Raw genomic sequence first — 20,493 nt, 5'->3', positions numbered from 1 at the left:
GTTAAATCAGATTACATGAAATATGAGTTGTTGTTTTGTTTTTGTTTTTTTTCGTTAAAAAAATATTTATTCCCAAACTATTAGTATCTAATTCCAAATTTCATTCTGATTGGTCAACAATAATCAACCAATCATAATCTGTTCATGACTTAAAATTGGGAGAAAAAGAATAATCGTCACACTACATTAATATATGGGCTTTCTTAATTCATTCATAAAATATATTATTCCTTTGAAAATTGAGGAAATACAATTTACATGATACAAATCAAGTATATCAATGTTACATATCTTCAATGTTACCTTCAATGTTATATTACTTCTATGAAAGGAATAGACTTTGTTCTATTATCTCATCGAATGAGATAAAGAATTAATAACATCCATGAAATACTTCTCTATTGAATCATTATAATGCATACTATACAGTGAATATGTATAATATTCTTTGTATACTATATTACTTATAATGAATAAATATACAATCATATCTGTTTATAAAATACAAATTATTTTGATATGAATAGAATGGGTATTAGCTAAGTATTAAAGAAGAAAAACAAAATTAAGGTATCAATTATGCCACAAAGAAAAGGATTATTAGCTCCACAAAATACTTTTCTTGATACAATTGCAACACGATTTGATGGAACACGTAAGTTATTTATAAAGTAAAAATTTATATATTTTTTGGCTACAAATTTTTTTTATTAGAAAGGGTTTTGTGGAGATATTTTTTTAGAAATTTCACTGTTTGAAATCATGAGTCAATTGAAGCTAGACCACCATCCCGTGAGGGTGAGGGATCGTGGATGCGTGTTGCTGAGGAGTCCCATACTAGGACGAAACGGCCGTCCATTGCTTCCAAGTTTTCCATGGTGATCTAGCTTCATTTGACTCATGATTTTAAACAGTACAAATTTTTTCTCTGATTGTGTTTATATAACTATTGTATGTGCTGTTGATGTAAACAGATATGAAATAGTAGGTAGTATCAATTGAAAGTAAAATGTCTGGTGGCAGATAGTTAAGATGATTGTAGAAATGAGAAGGAGAACAAAGAATGATTGATGTGGAAATGGAAGAACAATAAAGTTTTAGATGATTGATTGACATTTTGTAATTGAAGGATTTACTGTATAATGTCAGTTTCGTAATTTAGAGGTTAAGCGTTTGTGTGCGAGATCGAAAGTCCCATGTGCAGGATCATGGATGCGCATTGTTGACGAGTCTCATACTAGGATGAAACCGTAATCCAATACTTCCAGGTCTTCAATGGTGATCTAGCCTAGATTAACTCGTGTATTCAACTGTGAAAATGAAAACAATTTATTAATTGTTATATTATGTTTGGGCTATTTACTGATATACTATTTACAGGTATTCAATGAGTATTCATATATTAATGTAATGTATCATTATTGAAATTATCGATAACCTGGTTACAAAGAAAGCAATGCTTGATATACATTTTCTAGATTGTTGTGTTAATCACTAATGTAATCAAAATTAATCTTACTTTTAAGATGCTTGAAATAAAGTAAACTTATCTGAAACACAATATATGACTTAATGTGTTCACTATGTAAATTGAATGTCACTTTGACATTCAGTAGATAAAGAAGGAACAAATTGAGCGAAAAAAATGTCATTTCAATTAGGTTTTCATCATAACTTTACACCAATAAATATCGATATGATTTACAATAATGAAGTAATAGTCATCGAGTGGATGCGTTACGTAATCATTACATAATGACATATTGATTATAAATTAACATTGAATAATTGGAAGAAAGAAGATTAATAATAATAATAATAATCAAAGTAATTATTCGGAAGTCAAGTAGTTGCTACGTTACATAATATATGAAAAACAGAATGAACAGAATATTTTGATGAATGGTCAATAGAATAGTAGTTATGACTAACCAAAGTAGTACGAAAATAATTGTGCTACAAACACCCCTATACCGACGATCAAGGTAGTACGAAAATAGTTTTGTTACAAACACCTCTATACTGATGGCCCAAAGCGAAAGTTTATCTTTATACACTGCTGAGACAATGGAAATTCACGAACTCAAGCCCGAAATCTGCGTGCAGAAATGATTTGTCTAACCTCTCATCCTTCCTTGACCCTAATTCCCTTAATGGATATGTTTCTGTTGTGTGTTTTTTGTTTTGTGTTTCGTGCACTTTTATTTGATTATTTTATCGAATTTCTTTTAAATTTCTATTTTGCATTTTAAACTTGAATCAGTTATTATTATTATTATTACCTTATTATTCAGTCTATTATTATGACATTTGTGTTTGTCTCTTTTCTTCATATTTGTCAATCGAACTATTATCTGACCCATAAACGATTTTCTTCCTTACCCCTTAATTAGTACATAACCTTATTTGTTATTTATCCTCGAATCCATTTCGGTGATGCAATTGTTTTTATCCTTCTATAGACATACATTTTCCATATAAGTATATATACGAATGTACAGCTTAAGTAAATGATTTTGTCAAAAAGAAAATTTTCTTCGCTTCATTCTCTTTTTCTTATTCAATAATCAAAGTAATTATTCGAAAATCAAGTAGGTGCTATGTTGCATAATATATCAAAAAAACTAGGTAGTAACAATATATTTTGATGAATGGTCAGTAGTCTAGTCATCACGTAAGAATCAAGTGATGAATGTTGAGGAAAAATACAAAGTTCAAAAAAACAAAAACAAAATGGAAGAAGTACGAAAATAGTTCTGTTATAAACGCCCCTACATTGGCCATCGGTATAGGGGTGTTTGTAGCACAACTATTTTCGTACTACTTTGGTTGATCATAACTACTATTCTATTGACCATTCATCAAAATATTCTGTTCATTCTGTTTTTCATATATTATGTAACGTAGCAACTACTTGACTTCCGAATAATTACTTTGATTATTATTATTATTATTAATCTTCTTTCTTCCAATTATTCAATGTTAATTTATAATCGATATGTCATTATGTAATGATTACGTAACGCATCCACTCGATGAGTATTACTTCATCACTGCAAATCATATCGATATATAATAGTGTAAAGTTATGATGAAAACCTAATTGAAAAGACATTTCTTCATTTGATTCGTTCCTTCTTTATCTACTGAATGTCACTTCCCGAATTTCTCTCATTTGATATCACTCATATTACAACTCATACTACAATAATTCTTTTGGTTTTCGTGTACTTTACAAACTATTTTACTTTTTGAAAATTATTAAAAACTAACAAGTTATCAAAATATTACTCTTCTATAACCGCATGAGATCGAATGTTCTTGGTTCAAATCCCACAAGGAGGGATCATAGATGCGTACTTCTAAGGAGTCCCATACTAAAATGAAACGGTTGTGTTATGCTTCAAGGTTTTCAATAGTGGTCCAATATTGATCCATCTATGATAATTTAGATCATTTTTACTTACGGAAATCACTTTTCTTTAAAATGTTTGGTTGACATCTCAATATTGAATGTTTGTTTTAATTCATTGAATACGTACTATTTTCAAGTTGAATGATAATTCATCAAGTTAGGTCATTACTGTTTATTATCATAATTAAAATGAGTGAAATAGTGTTATTAGCCATGATCATTTCTTAATTTCTCTTTTTCTATTTTTGTAATTCCTTTATCCCTATACAAAATAATTGAGAAATAATCAGAGAGGAGTTTTATGGATATTCTAGTAATTTAATAGTTGAATTCACGAGTTAATTGACACTAGATCACTTTGTGAAATCTAGAAGTACTAGACGACCATTTCATTCTAGTATGGAACACTTCAGTAGTGCTCACCCACAATCTCGACCTACGAGAATTGGAACCCAGGACTTTATAATCTCATACACAAGAACGTTTAACCTCCAGACTACTGAGACAGTATTAAATTTGTTTTAAATTCTCATGGTGTTTTATGAAATTAGTCAGTGATTGATGTGTTTTATGTTTATCTAATTAATTTACAGCTTGTTTTCTTATTATCCTCCAATGATAAGCTACATCTCTGTTTACTAAGTACAATATATTTTGTTTTTTATAGTAAAGAATATTGAAAGAAGTTAATTAAATGCGGATGATCTCACTGAATATATGCCTATCTCTACCTCTTTACATCTTATAGAAATGAATGAGTTTTTGTCTCTTATGGATTGTTGGTCTGTTGTTAATGGTCTCATACTTAATCCGTCTAAATGTCAAGCTGTTAACTTTAACATGAAACATGAACGGCATCAAACCGTCACTTTGGGATCCCATAAAGCTTGTGCCACTGGAGACTCTTTGATAAACACAATGTCGAAGATCAATTATCTTGGTGTTACCTTTTCCTCTGATCTGTCTTGGTCTTCTCACGTTTTACTGTTACCGAAGAAAGTTTTCGGTCTGACTTACTATATAAAGAGATTGCATGCTCTTGGGATTACTCGACATTTACTCTTACAATTTGTCAATTCTTGCATATTACCTATTATTCTTTACTGTTCTCCAATATTTCTTCCCGAGCTTTTGAGAAAAGACTTTGTTTTATTAAGGAGAGTGCTGAAGGCAGTTAGCAGGGTGTGTGGTGAATCTTTCGAGGTCATAATTAAGATGATTGTGGACAGACATATGAAGTCATGCAAACTCCTGGCAGGTGTTATTTTATCAGATACTAACTATCCCCTCCACTCATATCTTTCTCCTTGTATATCTTCTGGTAGAACGAGACTTAATTACATTAAAATCCATGCACACAAGCAAAAGTATAAAAGTTCTCTAATACATTACCTAGTAAATATACTCTGTGACGAAGAGGTTGTTAGAGTTAACCTAGTCAATAACCTGCATTCTTAACATGTCTCTAATTTGAAGAGTTGTGCAGTTTTTCGGTTTTTTTAAAGACCTTTTTCCCTTCTTTTTTTGTTGTTTTTTTCTGTAAAACAAACTTGTTGAAATACCTTGTACTGAGAATTCTATATTCTACCAAAAATATAGTATTGAATAAAGCCATTTAATAGTAATAATAATAATAATGATAATAATAATGTAATGACAAATGTTAATTAATCTAAATTAAATAGCGGTAAATCAATGAAGTGAAACACAAAATGAATTCCAATTCCTATAGATAGATAGATAGATTCTAATAGTCTCTTAATTACTTACTTACTTACGCATGTTACTCCTCGTGAATGAGCATAGGCCGCTCACCAGCATTCTCCATCCAACCCTGTCCCAACCAATCCTTTCCAGCTCTTTCCAGTTCCTATTCATCCTTTTTATATCTGCTTCTATTTCTCGACGTAATGTGTTCTTTGGTCTTCCACTTTTCCGCCTCCCTTCAGGACTCCAAGTTAGGGCTTGTCTCGTGATGCAGTTTGATGATTTGTTTAATGTATGTTCTATCCATTTCCATCGCCTTTTCCTAACTTCCTCTTCAGGTAGAAGCTGGTTTATTCTCTCCCACAGAATTGTGTTGCTGATGGTATCCGGCCAATGGATGTTGAGTATCTTGCGTAGACATCTATTTATACTTTTACCTTCTTGATGATGGTTGTGGTAGTTCTTAGAGTTTCAGCTCCGTACCGTGTGACTGTCTTGACGTTGGTATTGAAGATTCTGACTATGACATTGGTTGATAGTTGTTTTGATTATTATATGTTCTTCAATTGTACGATTACAGCCCTTGTTTTGCTAGTCCTCGCCTTTACGTCTGCACCTGTTCCTCTTTGTTTATCGATAATGCTTCCCAGGTATGTGAAGGATTCTACATCTTCCAGAGTTTCGTCATCAAGAGTGATTAGATCGCTGTTCTCTGTGTTGTATTTGAGGACCTTGGTTTTCCCCCTTTTGTATGCTGAGACCTACTGATGCAGAGACTGCTACTACACTGGCTGTCTTTATCTGCATTTGTTCGTGTGTATTCGATAGGAGGGCTAGGTCATCTGCGAAATCCAAATAGTGTAGTTGATTCTGAGCTATCCATTGTATGCCGTGTTTTCCCTCAGATGTCGAGGTCTTCATAATCCAGTCGACCACCAGAAGAAAGAGAAAGGAGGAGAGTAAACAGCCTTGTCTGACTCCGGTCCTTACTTGGAATGCATCTGTCAGCTGTCGTCCATGCAGGACCTTGCACTGTAGTCCATCATATGAGTTCCGGATAATGTTGACAATCTTTTCAGGAACTCCATAGTGTCGCAGAAGTTTCCATAACGTTTTCCTGTCTACACTGTCAAATCTCTTTTCATATACTCTTAATTAGATTGATTAAATTGCTTTTTAGAGTACATTGATGTCTAGTAACTGACAAGATAGAAATTTTTTAGTCGGCAAATTGATTTTATTTATCATTTAAAGATGTTTATTTGGTTTTGATTGACTGTATATTGTATTATTATTATTATTATTGGCTTCATTCAGTAGTATATTTTTGGTACAGAATATTTCAACAAGTTTCTTTTTCTTATTTCTTGATCGATCCTTACGATAAATAGCCATTGATTGCTAGTTAGAAGTTAACGGTTCAGGAATCAACATCTAAATAATGTTCATTCATTTTAATGTAAATTGTCTGTCACCACAATGTCTCTGATTGTACTCTTTTAGTAAGTTGTATAGCGAAAGGTTGTAAACTTTTCATAAATGCACCTGAATAGGTTATGAGACCATTAGACATAATGATGTATTAAAACAAACATAAAAGCATATAACTTGTAAAAAATATCTTGATGAAGGGAACAAGTAGTATAGATATTCATGCAGACCACACATGTGCACATGCTTAATAGTGATATGTATTACCCAATTGAGTATTAATAAATAAATGCCTCTGGTTTCATAATACTTTTTCACAAAACTATAATTTATATCAAAACACAATATATATAGTGTATTCAAAAAATAACTTCGTTCATAGGTTACCATCTTCGTATTCATCTACAAAATGTCTTACTGTCGAATCTCAACAGAAATGTAATTTTATATAGTGTCTTTATGATTTGAAGTATCCAGATCAAAATTAGTCTTACTAGGAAACTGGAAAATGTATAAAAAACCAAAATTATGGTATAGGCTATTTATGTCGACAGATTTAAGTAGTATGCAACAACCTGGTACCACAAAGTTGAAAAGATCAAATTCAAAAGAATGGGAATGTAAACAATGAATAATTGTAATACTAATGAAGTAACGATGAAGTTTGAGACCATAGATAGAATAATAATAAATTGGTAATTCCTACCAAAGTGTTTATCGCCTATAGAATAAAGTTTTGCTGTAGATCTTTTACATATTGTATGTGCAAAAGTGACTGGTACAACTTCTTCTTCTTCTTCTTCTTCTTCTACCATAATCTTAAAGTCGTTTAATTTTTTTCTCTCTTTCTTCATACTCTACTTCCTTTACAACCATCTGCTTCCCCTTCCATCTTCTCTATAAATCGTCTACGCCTAACAGGTTTATTTCTGTTTCTACGATCCTTCTGATTACATTTAATCTTAATTTCAACATTTTATCTTATCATGCTGAACTACCCTGTCCCAATGATAATTTCCCTATCTACCTTTTGATGAATATTCATAGCATCAACAATCAAACGATTATTTAACTTTCCTTGTTTTATAAAATTTTTTTAAATACTTTTGTTTATTCTACCTTACTGTTACCATGTCTAACAGAAGTTTATTATCAATATTATTATCATCCTGTAAAATAGGTATATATACGTTTGTGACTGTACAGCTTTGAAAACGAATTCGCCGAAAAGAGAACTCTTCACTGAACTAATCTTTCTTATTTAATGTTTTAATGGGTGTATTCCGTTTACTAAAAAAGATTCCGAATAAATTGAACATTGGATAGATTGTTATAAATAAAATTATTATATATTTGTGATATCCCAATGAGTAGAAACATTAAAGTTTCTGACGTTTCGTCACTCAATGTAAACCACTTCTTCAGTGAATAAAAAAATAAAGTAGTGGCTTACACTGAGTCACGAAACAATTCATTATTGTTGATAATTAAGAAATAGATGGAAAAGAAAGTAAAATGAATTCATCTTTTCTATTAAACCCTAATAAATGTAACATTACGATCTATGAAATCTTGCAAAAAAATTTCAAAACATCAAACGGTAGACATAGTATGGGACTTCTCAGCAGTGTGCATCCACAATCCCGCACCCCGCGAGATTCAAACCCAGGATCTATCAGTCTCGCGCCAGGCGCTCAACCAACTGCTGAGGAGTCCCATACTAGGACGAAACGGCCGTCCAGCGCTTTCAGGTTTTCCATGGTGGTCTAGCTTCACAATTGACTCATCATTTCAATCAGTGAAATTTCTAAAATCTCCACAAAACCCCTTGTCATAATAGATATAGTATTACAGTAGTAGTCATTTACTAAGATGAACAATATTTGATAAAACCGATCACATTGATTTTGGTGGTTTCATATACTAGAATATGAAAATTCTCTATGTATTCAAGTCAAAGGAAAGTTTTAGTATGAATTCATATCACAGATTATCTATGACCAGGGATCTATCGGAAAAAAATGCGGGACTCAGACATCACATCATCTGGGTTTCAACCTAGTCATTCGGATGTCATAGTAACCATAATTTAAAAACAATAAAACATAGCTGAAATCCAAACATATACATTATTCAGATACAGTCTATGCCATCACGTTGCATAATAGTTAACATGATAGATAAATATCTCATTTCCGACATGTTTAAAATATACCAATCATTACTATATCCAACCAAATTATAAATTCTCAAGTTTTAATGTTAGTCAAGTTATAATTAAGCCAAATAGATAACAAAAGTAGAACTTTATCCCATACATTTTAATAATAAAGATGTCAACTATACCATATGTCTGTCAAGGTGATTGAATTATATCGGTAAGTTATGGAAGTGATAAAGATCTTTATTCCTTGAAACTATAATTTGTTTTTGGATAGTTAATTAATTAGTTGTCTTATGACCAGTCACAACTACTTTCTTTTACCATTCTAATCATTACGTAAGCAAGTAATCCTCTTTACATTATTAATATAAAATTACATTTACGTCCGTTTTATCAGTATATGTATTACTTCTAATAAAATTTTAATCATAACCATTACATTCACTACCATATATATTTGGTTGCAATAAATTACTCTTCAGTTTATTATCAGAAGGGGTTTTGTGGAGATTGTAGTAATCTCAATAGTTGGGATCATGAGTCAGTTGAAGCTAGACCACAATGGAAAACCTGGAAGCACTGTTATCACTTGAAAGATTTATAAAGGATGAGAAATGAAGATAATTTACTAATCATTCTTGATTCAATAGTTGAATTCATTAGTCAATTGAAGTTAGGCTACCATAGGAAACCTAGAAGCACTGAATGACCGTTTTATCCTAGTTTGGGATACGTATACATGATCTCGCCTCGCGAGATTTAAACCCATGAACCTATTGATTTCGCGTCCGAACACTTAACCTCTAGATTACTGAGACAGCATCCAACGGTGTTAATTTATCCCTAGAATTCTGTAACATTTCACTTCACAACAAGCTTTCAACGTTTTGATCAAAGTAGTTTGAGTTTATTATAATTGTAAAATACATTGAAACTATTAGTCAAATTAAAACAGGAATGTTTTAGTACTGTACTTACACAACTATTTAATTATGTTACATTCACTAAAAGACTGATGAAAAAATAACTAGTTTATTTCAGTTAATCATGCCTTGGATACTATTCAAATATTAGGAATAATGTACACTTCATTTGTCTTACTAAAATCAAAAGCGGTCATGTAAAATGTAATCTCTTTTTTTAGATAATCCTTTATCATTTTCGTTTAAACACATTCAGAGTACATTTCATGAATAGATTAAGTACGAAACTAAGTAGAATAATCACAATTGATTGATCACTGGGTGATGATCAATGTCATGCGTGTCTAGTCTTTATTAGTGCAGATCGAATGCTATCAACTATGTTGCAATGTGGCCACCAGTCTAGGTGACTCGACATTGCGGGCACTATATATTGAGATTAGATGGTAGCGGTCCGATTACACTTCATGAATAGATCAAATAAGAAAGAATGGATTAATCTTTGAATAAGTTCATTTTTATCTCATTGAAATACTTTGCAAATGCATTGCATATATTATCTATCGATATTAGTCGTTAAGATATACCATTATTGTTCTTACGAAGTTGTTACCACGTTAAAAAGTATTAAATTAGGGAAACCCAGGACACGCGTTTAGTCCTACTTACGACTCATCATCTGGATGTACCTCAGTGGATAACTCGTTACACACTGAACAGAAAGGTACGGTTTTCTGTTCCTGGTATAAATACTAACACTGGTATGGAGGTATATCCAACTGATGAACCCTAAATAGAAAGAAACGTATGTGGTGGATTCCACTGTTTACTACGATCACTCTTCGATTAATTAATCAATCATCTTAAACACTTTTTAAAAAAAAACTCAGAAAACTCGACTACAGAGCTTTTACATTTTTAATTTAAATAACCTAGAGTTTTGAGTAGGCCGACATATGTTCGTTTGACAATCTGGTAACGAAAATTTATATAAACAACTCAAAAACGATGCGACTACGATTTATGGAGGACCTTTGAACGACTCTAGACTGACTCTGTGAGTGTTCACTTAATAACTAAGACCAAATGAGGGTTATAAACCAGTATGAGGAATGCCAATTATGATTTATAGTTGATGATTAAGGTTAGAAAATAGATATAGGGTTTTCATCATGAACTGACATAAGCTATAATGCCAAACTCTATTTGGTCAAATGGATTGGTGAATTTCGCACCAAAATCAGAGAGCTGTTATCTTATACGTGATTGGTTCGTCTATAAATTATAGTCTCGCCAAAAAACATACTGGTCTTTTATTCTTTTAACAGATCTCAAGTTTTACATAGACAATCTATGATACCTGGCTATAGCTCACTTATGCTTTAGATTTATCAATAATAAATATCTTAACTGTTTGATGAAATGTCAAAAGAAGCACGTAATTTCAGTAGTTGAAATCATGAGTAAACTGAAGCTAGGCTACCATGAAAAACCTGGAACCACTGGATGGCCGTTTCGTCCACGTGTGGGACTCCTCAGCGGTGCGCATCCACGATCTCGCCCTCCGCCAGATTCGAACCCAGGACCTAATAGTCTCGGGCGCTAGTAATTAACCATTAAGCCACTGAGCCGGCAAAGATCCAACGGTGTTCATGTCTAATTTCAACCAATCCACATTTATAATTGTTATCTTCTATGAAATGTTATTAATGTACACAACAAAAATAGTCTTACATCCAAAACAAATTAATTATTTTCAGGTAGAATGAAAAAAACAGCAACAACAAAAACAATAACAACAAATAAACAACCAAATCAAAACCGTTAATTACGTACTCTTATTATACAAAATCAAATCAATAAATATGTACTAACACAAACATTGAATATCCCAATAAATGCACATACACATACACGCAAGCATGCACGTACACACACTGCATACATACAAAGGTATAATCAATAGTACCAAAATAGATTGTTTACTTTTCAATTCATTAACTAGGTGAATAAAAAAAAACAGAAAAAATTTTATTGTAGCCTTTGGTTCTCGTTCTTTTTGTTCTTGTTCTTGTTCTTCTTCCTCTTCTTCTTCCTCTTCCTCTTCCTCTTCTTCGTCTTCTTCTTCTCTTTTTTCTTTCATTACTTATTCATTTAATTAATTATTATTCATGATAGATGAAATGTGAATACCAACTAGGATCATTTTAATTGGAATAATAATGATAATAATAATAAGGAAACTTCAATGGTGTTTGTGTTCGTTTCTAAGCTAATAAATATATTTGTTGTTATTTATGCGCTCTCTATTGTTATGTTAAGTTGTGTTCAAAATTTGATTGAACAATGTGTGTTTCATATTTTTCAAGATGTTCAGAATTAAACTTAACTTTTTAGTTTAGATCTCATATTCATTTCACAGTTTATCTAAGTGATGGATAAATTGAAATAGGTTAAAGTATAATAGATAGTTATAGTTACATAATATACCCTTGTGGGCCATGGTAATTATGCATCGGTTTTCTGGAAAACCAGATACCATCCAGACTTTTACGTAATAACCCAAACAGTACAGCTCAATTCCGCTTAATAGGAGAGCTAGACACCGCCCAGGCTAAAATTTTATAACCTGAGCAGTACAGCTCAATCCCGTTGCAGAGGAGAACCAAACATTGTATAAGCTTTAACGATACAATCGGAATAGTACAACTCAATCCTGTGACGCAACCATACAGGTATCAAGCACCCTAGTGGACATTAATAGACAGATGATCTTAAAAATAACCATGAAGAATTTTCAGTTAGTTTCAAGTCAATTAGAAAACATGTTTAATAAATAAAATGGATTGCATAACACAATTGTTATCAAAAGGGGTTTTGTGGAGATTATAGTAATCTCAATAGTTGAGATCATGAGTCAATTGAAGCTAGACCACAAAGGAAAACTTGGAAGCACTGAATGGCCAACTCGTTCTGTTGTGGAACTCCCAAGCAGTGCGCATCCATAATCCCGTCCTCCACGAGATTCCAACCCAGGATCTAAAAGTCTCGCGCGCGAACGTTTAACTAATCCACGAAAGTGAGAGCCATATCCACCATTGTCTTCAGTGAGTCGCCGTGTCTCAACAGATCCGGTTGAACTCCATAGGTCACTACTTCTCACTAGAAGTCTAGGAAATACCTCTTAGAGACAGATATCAGCAAGCACATGATGATTGTAATCAGAGAGGGTTTTTGTGGAGATTGTAGTACTTTCAATAGTTGGGATCATGAGTCAATGGAAGCTAAAACACCATGGAAAACATGGAGGCACAATTATATATAGTCTATATATATATATTTAAGTGTAAATAGGTTTCACACAGCTGGTATTCCTACAGATGTTTTTTAGGTTACTATTCCTATAAACTCAAAAAAGCAATGATATTTGAACTCGTTCTAATGAATATACGTTGTTTATTTACTCGAATCCTGAAAGGAAACTGATCAGATTTTTAGGAGTGCCCCGATAATTCCTAGTTAAGATGAAGTATCTATGGTGAGGGTTTTCGTCATGTACTAAAATCAGCTATAATTTGAAAATGCTCTGCAATAACATAAATGAGTTTCACCCAAAAAGTATAAACGGCACTATCTGTTTAACTTGTTCAAAGCATTTAGTGCCAACGGGTTAAGATTTTTTTAAGATTGTTCAAGTAGTGTGTTATTTAGAGCATTTTCAGTCATGTTCCCTTCAACAAGTGAGTGTGGAATAATGGAATGTAACTCTCATCACAGATTTCATTTTAGGCATCTATAGTTATCCTCAACTGTCTACAGTGAACATTACAGTATAGAGCAGTCAAGAATTATTGAAAATAAGGGCTTGAAATGGATTGTTTCATGTTAATCACACGTAAATAATCAACACCTACTTAATGAATGGGAAAATGATTAAAATACTATCTATGAAATATAACTTGAACATTGAGAACATGACGGATAATCTCAGCTAATTTGAAAACGGTGATTAAATTTTCGAAACATGAAATCCCTTGTCTGATTCTCAGTTGATACTATTCAGCTATAACAAATTGTAGAATGGAATTAGTCTATTTTTTACCTATCGAACTGTCTCTGTCATTATAAACCTGACAACCCAGATTCTAGCAGTGTCAACAACTTATCTCACCTATTATTCATCTTACTTACGTCTGTTACTCCTCGTGGAGGAGCATAGGCCACCCAATTATTCATCTCCTATACGGTATATATTTAATTTAAACTATCTAACATTGAGGCCCTAAATTGATTATTTATTAACCAATTTGCGATGCTTTTATATACCATCTAGTGAAAAGAAGTTTCCAAAGTCTATTTATTATATTGATCATTTTGCTTTATTTTCAAATGAATCATCATCTGTGTTCATTGCCCAATTGTCAAAACATAAAAATCCTATGAGGTATGAAAAATATAACCACGTAACATCACATTAGTAACTGTTCACAGATATATGGATAACTATTAAGTGATAGTTTACTTAGTGAATACCTTTCGAACACTGGACAAACGTATGTATATATACCTATATACACGATAAACTATAGGTTTTCAAATAATTATAGTTTTTAATCAAAGAAGGGTTTTTGTGGATATTATAGTAATTTAAATAGTTGAGATCATGAGTCAATTGAAGCTAGACTATCACCATGGAAAACCTGGAAGCACTAGATGGCCGTTTCATTCTAGTATGAGACTCCTTAAAAGTGCGTACCCGCGACTCCGCACACAGAACTCGAACCCAAGACCTTCGACCTCGCACATAAACACTTAAAACCTAGACCACTGAACCGAAACCAAACAGTGTTAATATCTAACTTCAATCGATTAATGATCTTATACAACCTTTCATCCATTGTCTTCAGTAGATAACTGTCTCATACAGAACATGGATTAAACTCCACTGGTCAAGAATTCTCACTGAGACTTCAGGAAATCCACAGTGAATGTACATACCGCCAAGATATTCCATATTAGAATGACACGTTTCTAATAGTAGTCTAGCTTAGATCAATTCATGAATTCAACTGTAAAATTACTATAATTTCCACAAGTCCTCATAGAAATAAAACTTCAGAAAAAGAACATAATACATTAGGTTTTCTACAATCAAATGACTATAAAGTGTAATTCCCATTAAACATATACTTACAATTAACAGGATTTTTATTGATTTTTTCCCCCTTTTTTGTGATTTAATCTTCCATTAAACTAATAATAACCATAATATTCATATATTTTAAGTTCTGATTTACTAAAAGCTTTCAATTATACCTTTTTAAGTTAATGTTTATATGAGAGAATGATATACAATAGAGTATTATGTATGTTACATGTAAAGTATTGCAATCATTTATATTCAAACTAAATTAACTTACTTTTAATTCAATAATTCAGTAGTATTTAGTAGTTCAGGTGAATAATAATAATACTTAACATGTGTATTCATTTAATGAATGAATTTACCGGTAAGATTATAATATATAGATGACATTTGAGTGATGCTAAAGTCATCTTAAGAGTGCCTAACTACTTACTAAGGTTAAATGAATGTTATAAAGTAATTTGGAGAATGAGAATTATGAGATTAGATGTTGATTGGAGGTAGTCGACAGGAAACCCTGATGACCCGGGTTTCGTGCTACTTGGCACTCGTCAGCAAGGTGTACCTGTAATCTTGAGGGAACTGGTGTTCCCTGACGGATTTGATTCCGTGTCACCCAGTTTCACAATCAGAGACGTTACCATTGAGCTATCTGGGCTGTGACTGACCTCCTGTAGGACTGAGTCAGTCTTGGGTGCTGTTAGAGGTATGAGGGCGGTTATCACTTCCCAGTTGCCCACACCGTGGAAGGGTTCTTCTGGAGGTACCTGAAAAGGAAATTGGATTAGAGGCGGTCTCAGTGACCTGAGAGCGTGACCGCAGTGCCCAAGGGACAACTGCTTGAGGCCGGTCGCGCACGGCCTTTTGTGGAAGGTTTTTGACGTGTTAGCTCCGTTCTTCAAAGGGCCTTACCGCCGGAGACGGAAATCCGTGAGGTAAGGTGAGGTGCGCATTTTTAGGGTCGACCTTTTCTAACCCCACCCCTCCTTGTGGGAAGGCAGCATCGCTGTTATGCTGGTTGTCCGAGGGAAACACCTTACTGCTGTCACACCTCTGTACAGTCAGCAGTACGACTGAGATGTAATCACAATTGATTGATCACTGGGTGGTGATCAATGATTTCACAATGGATGATTTAAAGTTAGAAATTAGATTTAGGATTTTCATCATGAACTGACATTAGCTAAAATGCCTAGACGCTATTTGGCCAATTTTGCGTAAAAATCCAAGATCTGTTATCTTAAATCTGATTGGTTTGTTCATAAATTATAGTCTCGCCGAATTTACCTTTTATTCAAATGAAGTACAATAGAGAATATCTGTTAAGAAACTAATAAAATCAATATTTTTTTCAAGAATTATCGATATCTGTTACAATCAGTAATTACAGTGGATTGCGCGATCAGAGGTAACAGACAAATACTATTAGTTCAATTGTTGAAATCATGAGTCAATTGAAGCTAGACTACCATGGAAAACGTGGAAGCACTGGACGACCGTTTCGTCCTATTATCGGACTGATATCTCACAACAAACCTGGTTGAACTCCACTGGTCACGGCTTCTCACTAGAACTTCAGGAAATTGACTCATGACTTCAACTACTGAAAATACTACTATATTTGGTTGTAAAAGTTATTTCATCTGGGTATATATACACTTGAATCATTAAAAAAAATAAACTACATAGCCTGTAGTGGCTGGTTCTATGTCGAGCCTATATAGTTTATTCTAACTTCTAAATGAATCAATTTATTCATTCTTCTCAAGTTACATTTTGACCTTGTTAATTATTCACTTATTAACCTTGAATATTTTGGCGTATGCACTTCTTATCCTATTCATCACATGCCTGTAACTTATTTTTGGTCTGACTATTAATATGGATTTACACTTGGTTAAATTGAGTTGGCTCATTTGCCGTCTCGAATCTACTTCCCTCTTCCCTCTGTGTTTCGTCTCCCAGATTGTCTGTTCAGGTCAACGACTCTATGAAATACACGTATTCGAAATTCATTCTTGTATCTAACTTATTTAGCTTCGTTATTCATTGACGCAATTTCAGTCGATGATTAGTCAGGATATATATTTCAATAACAATTAATCATACGATATTACTGAAGTCAGATTAAGACATATTAAAAGCCTATGAGTTAATAACTTGTTGTAATAATCGATACTATATGTATATGTTCAAGATAATGGCTATCTATTCTGTGGAAAAAAATAATAATAGACATTACTTTGGAAAACTTTGACTTGTATGAATCTTGTAGTATATTAGTTAAGTAACTATTTACACGAACAGAATCAAAAATTGAGATCATGAGTCATTTGAAACTAGACTACCTGGACTCCTCAACAGTATGCATCCATGATCCCGCCTCGCAAGATTCGAACTCAGGACCTATCAGTGGTGTTATGATTAAACGCTCGCGCGTGAGACTGATAGGTTCTGGGTTGGAATCTTGCGAGGTGGGATCGTGAATGAACAGTTTTGAAGAGTCCCACAACGGAACGAAACGGCCACCCAGTGCTTACAGGTTTACTGTCTAACTCAGATAAACTGTAATGATATTTCATATGGACAAATGGTTGAAAAAAAATAAAGAAAAACTGTTCATTTCTCTTTTTATTATTGTTTCAAATAAACTTCACGTCATAGACCCATATTTCAAGTAGTTTCACTATTCAACTTATCCGTATACTAATCATAAGAACGAAATGTTTCTTATGAAATTGTTGCAATTTAAGCATCATATACATAGATAGTTATTTTTAATTCGTTTGTTTTTCCCTTAACAACTAAAATCAATCTTTTTCTATTCTATTCTGTATCAACTTTCAAAGGATAAATATTTTTTCTGGTTAGCGTTTTTTTAGAGAGTTAGTTTTCCATGGGATGGGGTCGTTAACCCCATGCCCAACCCCTCCTCTTTTACTCGGGCTTGGGACCGGCAGTAACTCTAGAAGAGCTACAGGCTAAGTTAGAAGATTAATATACCTAGTTTAAATTGTAAATATAGAACCATTTGATTTTAACTTAATGTTATAAGTGCAAAAATCTGATCATAAAAAGATCTAAATATTCAGGATTTCATAGCTGATCAGATTGATAACGAAAAAGTTATCGTTTGCTGGCTAGTTTCAGTGATAACCCAGCTTATGTTACACTTTGAAAACTCAAATAGGATTCAAATTTATTTAATAAATGTTATTCTTTTCTTTTTCTAGAGAAAAATCTCGAATGTTTAGTAATCTTATAAGAAAATTTAATATGTCAATTAGGTTTGAAGGAAATTTCTATAACAATGAACAATTTTTATATTTGTAATCAGAAAAGGGTTTTGTGGATATAATAGTAATTTTCATGATGCTAAACTATCATGGAAAACCTGGAAGCACTAGAAAGCCGTCTCATCCTAGTATGGGACTACTCTTCTACTAAAACCCCTCTCTGATTACAAACATCATATGCTCACTGGTGACTGTCTGCAAGAGGAATTTCCTGGAGTTCTAGTGAGAAGCCATGACCAATCGAGTTCAACCGGGTCAGTTGTGAGATAGTAACTCACCGATGACAATGGTGGATGTATCGCTCAATTTCGTGGATTGGTTGAAGTTAGAAATTAACATCGTTGGATGCCGGCCGGCTCAATGGTCTAATGGTTAAGCGACCGCACGCGAGATTGATAGGTCCTGAGTTGGAATCTCGCAAGACGGAATCGTGGATGCATACTGCTGAGAAGTCTTATACTAGGATGAAACGACCATCCAGTGCTTTCAGGTTTTCTATTTGTGTATAAAATTCTTGTAAATGACTTCTTGCGACCACTCTTCATTTAATCAAAGAAAGTATAATTAGCATTTTATTTCTTAACATTTTATTTCACATTAGGCCTATAACAACTTTATAGTTTGCAAGGCAAACATTGGAAACTGTGAAACACTGAACGATTGATTTGTTATAGCATTCACAGTCTAAACAACAAAAAACAAGACGTTATCGACTATTCAACCTAGTAAATTCATATCTCATAATGCATGTTTAATCACTCGATAACTCATTTGTCACACCATGGTCTACATTGTGAAAGTTTATTTGATCTAATACTAACAGAAACCATTTGTTCAATAGAGACTTGAATTGTCTTGAATTTTTAGGAAGAAATCGTGATCTGTAGATTACAACTATGTAGGGAGTGAGAAAATGATTATCAATAATCATGGATGATAGACACATAGAATACCAAGATTATTCAGATGACATCAACTAGTGGATATCTATTACAAATTAGAAAATCTCGACAAACCTTCTCTATACACATTGGCAGATTCATTTATCATCTGAAACAGTTTAAAACGTTGAATAAAATTTAATTCCACATAAAAAACCCTTTTATAGTACATAGGCATTGAATCAAGACGTGAGGGATGATAATCAGTTTATTGTAAAATTACAGAGTTACTTACTTACGCCTGTTACTCCTCGTAAAGGAGCACATTTTCCAAAATGAAATCAACCAACATTTTAATTCTTTTCTATCATTCATTTTGGATCTACGAATCAGTTTTGCTCAGTGTTGAAAGTATTAAAATACTTACTCCTGTTGCTCGTCGTAGAATAGCGTAGGCCGCCCACCAGCACTCCCCATCTAAACTTGTCCCAAGCAATCTTTTCCAGCTCTTCCCAGTTGCTATTCATGCTTTCCATATCTGTTTTTATTTCCTGACGTAATGTGTTCTTTGGTCTTCCTCTTTTCCGCTTCCCTTCAGGATTCCAAGTTAGAGCTCGCTTCATGATGCAGTTTAATGGTTACAGAGTACTTTCGTAAAATATAAAAAGTTTGCTTATCTTCCATTTGTTGTCTTTTATATACTTCAGGATTCTTTCAGTTCTGTTTTTTTATTATTACAATGACTTTCTGTTTCCCATTCTGTTCTATTCAATGAAATCTTAATGTTCTACTGAAATGTCAACATAAGTAGTTAACATCATACATATGTGTGTGTATTTATGGAAATTGAATTGTATAACAGAAAAAAACCTAAATGTAACTTTATCTTGTGATTACATACTGATTTAAGTAATGGGAATGAAGTATCTACTGTATCCTTATTTTAGAATGTAGTAAAACATGAATACTTTCATAGATACATAAAACAGAACTAAAAGGGTGTTAAAACCATGTTTTTCTCTTGCTTCAATGATTACTTTTAGGACATATTTACGATGACATGAAAAGGTTTCAATAAATTAGTATAACGGAAAAAATATGCAAAATCACATTATTTTCAAAGAAAAATTTCTATATCTTAGAAAAGCGATGTTCAGGTTATGTTTACCACTAAAATGTTCAGTAATAAAGTTTTCTATCAGATAAGTTTTGTGGATATTATAGTACTTTCAGTGGTTAAGATCATGAGTCAGTTGAAGCTAGACCACAACTGAAAACCTGGAAACACTGGATGGTCAACTCGTCCTATTGTGAGACTCCTCAGTAGTGCGCATCCACGACCTCGCCCTCTGCGAGATTCGAACCCAGGACCTACTGATTTCGCGCGCGAGCACTTAACCACTAGATAATTGAGCCGGCCGGCATCCAACGGTGTTAATGTCTAACTTCAACTAATCCATCAAATTGAGCGACACATTTACCATTGTCTCCAGTGAGTTACTATTTCACAACAGACCTGGTTGAACTCCA

At 33.1% G+C, this 20,493-nt stretch overlaps 1 protein-coding gene across 1 annotated transcript in view; it reads left to right on the top strand.

Annotated features, from left to right (window-relative positions):
• Positions 1–216: 216 nt before the first annotated feature.
• Positions 217–20,493, top strand: part of KCNH8_1 (Potassium voltage-gated channel sub H member 8) — a 130,372-nt gene continuing 110,095 nt past the window's right edge. The window contains exon 1 of the mRNA XM_051215501.1: positions 217–655. Coding sequence (XP_051066011.1) covers positions 580–655 — 76 coding nt within the window. The 5' untranslated portion in view covers positions 217–579. The remainder of the gene's footprint in view (positions 656–20,493) is intronic.

Source organism: Schistosoma haematobium, chromosome 4, assembly GCF_000699445.3.
Source record: "Schistosoma haematobium chromosome 4, whole genome shotgun sequence".
NCBI classification, from domain to species: domain Eukaryota; kingdom Metazoa; phylum Platyhelminthes; class Trematoda; order Strigeidida; family Schistosomatidae; genus Schistosoma; species Schistosoma haematobium.
Note: the sequence above shows the minus strand (reverse complement) of the source record. Positions and strands in the feature narration are given on the sequence as shown.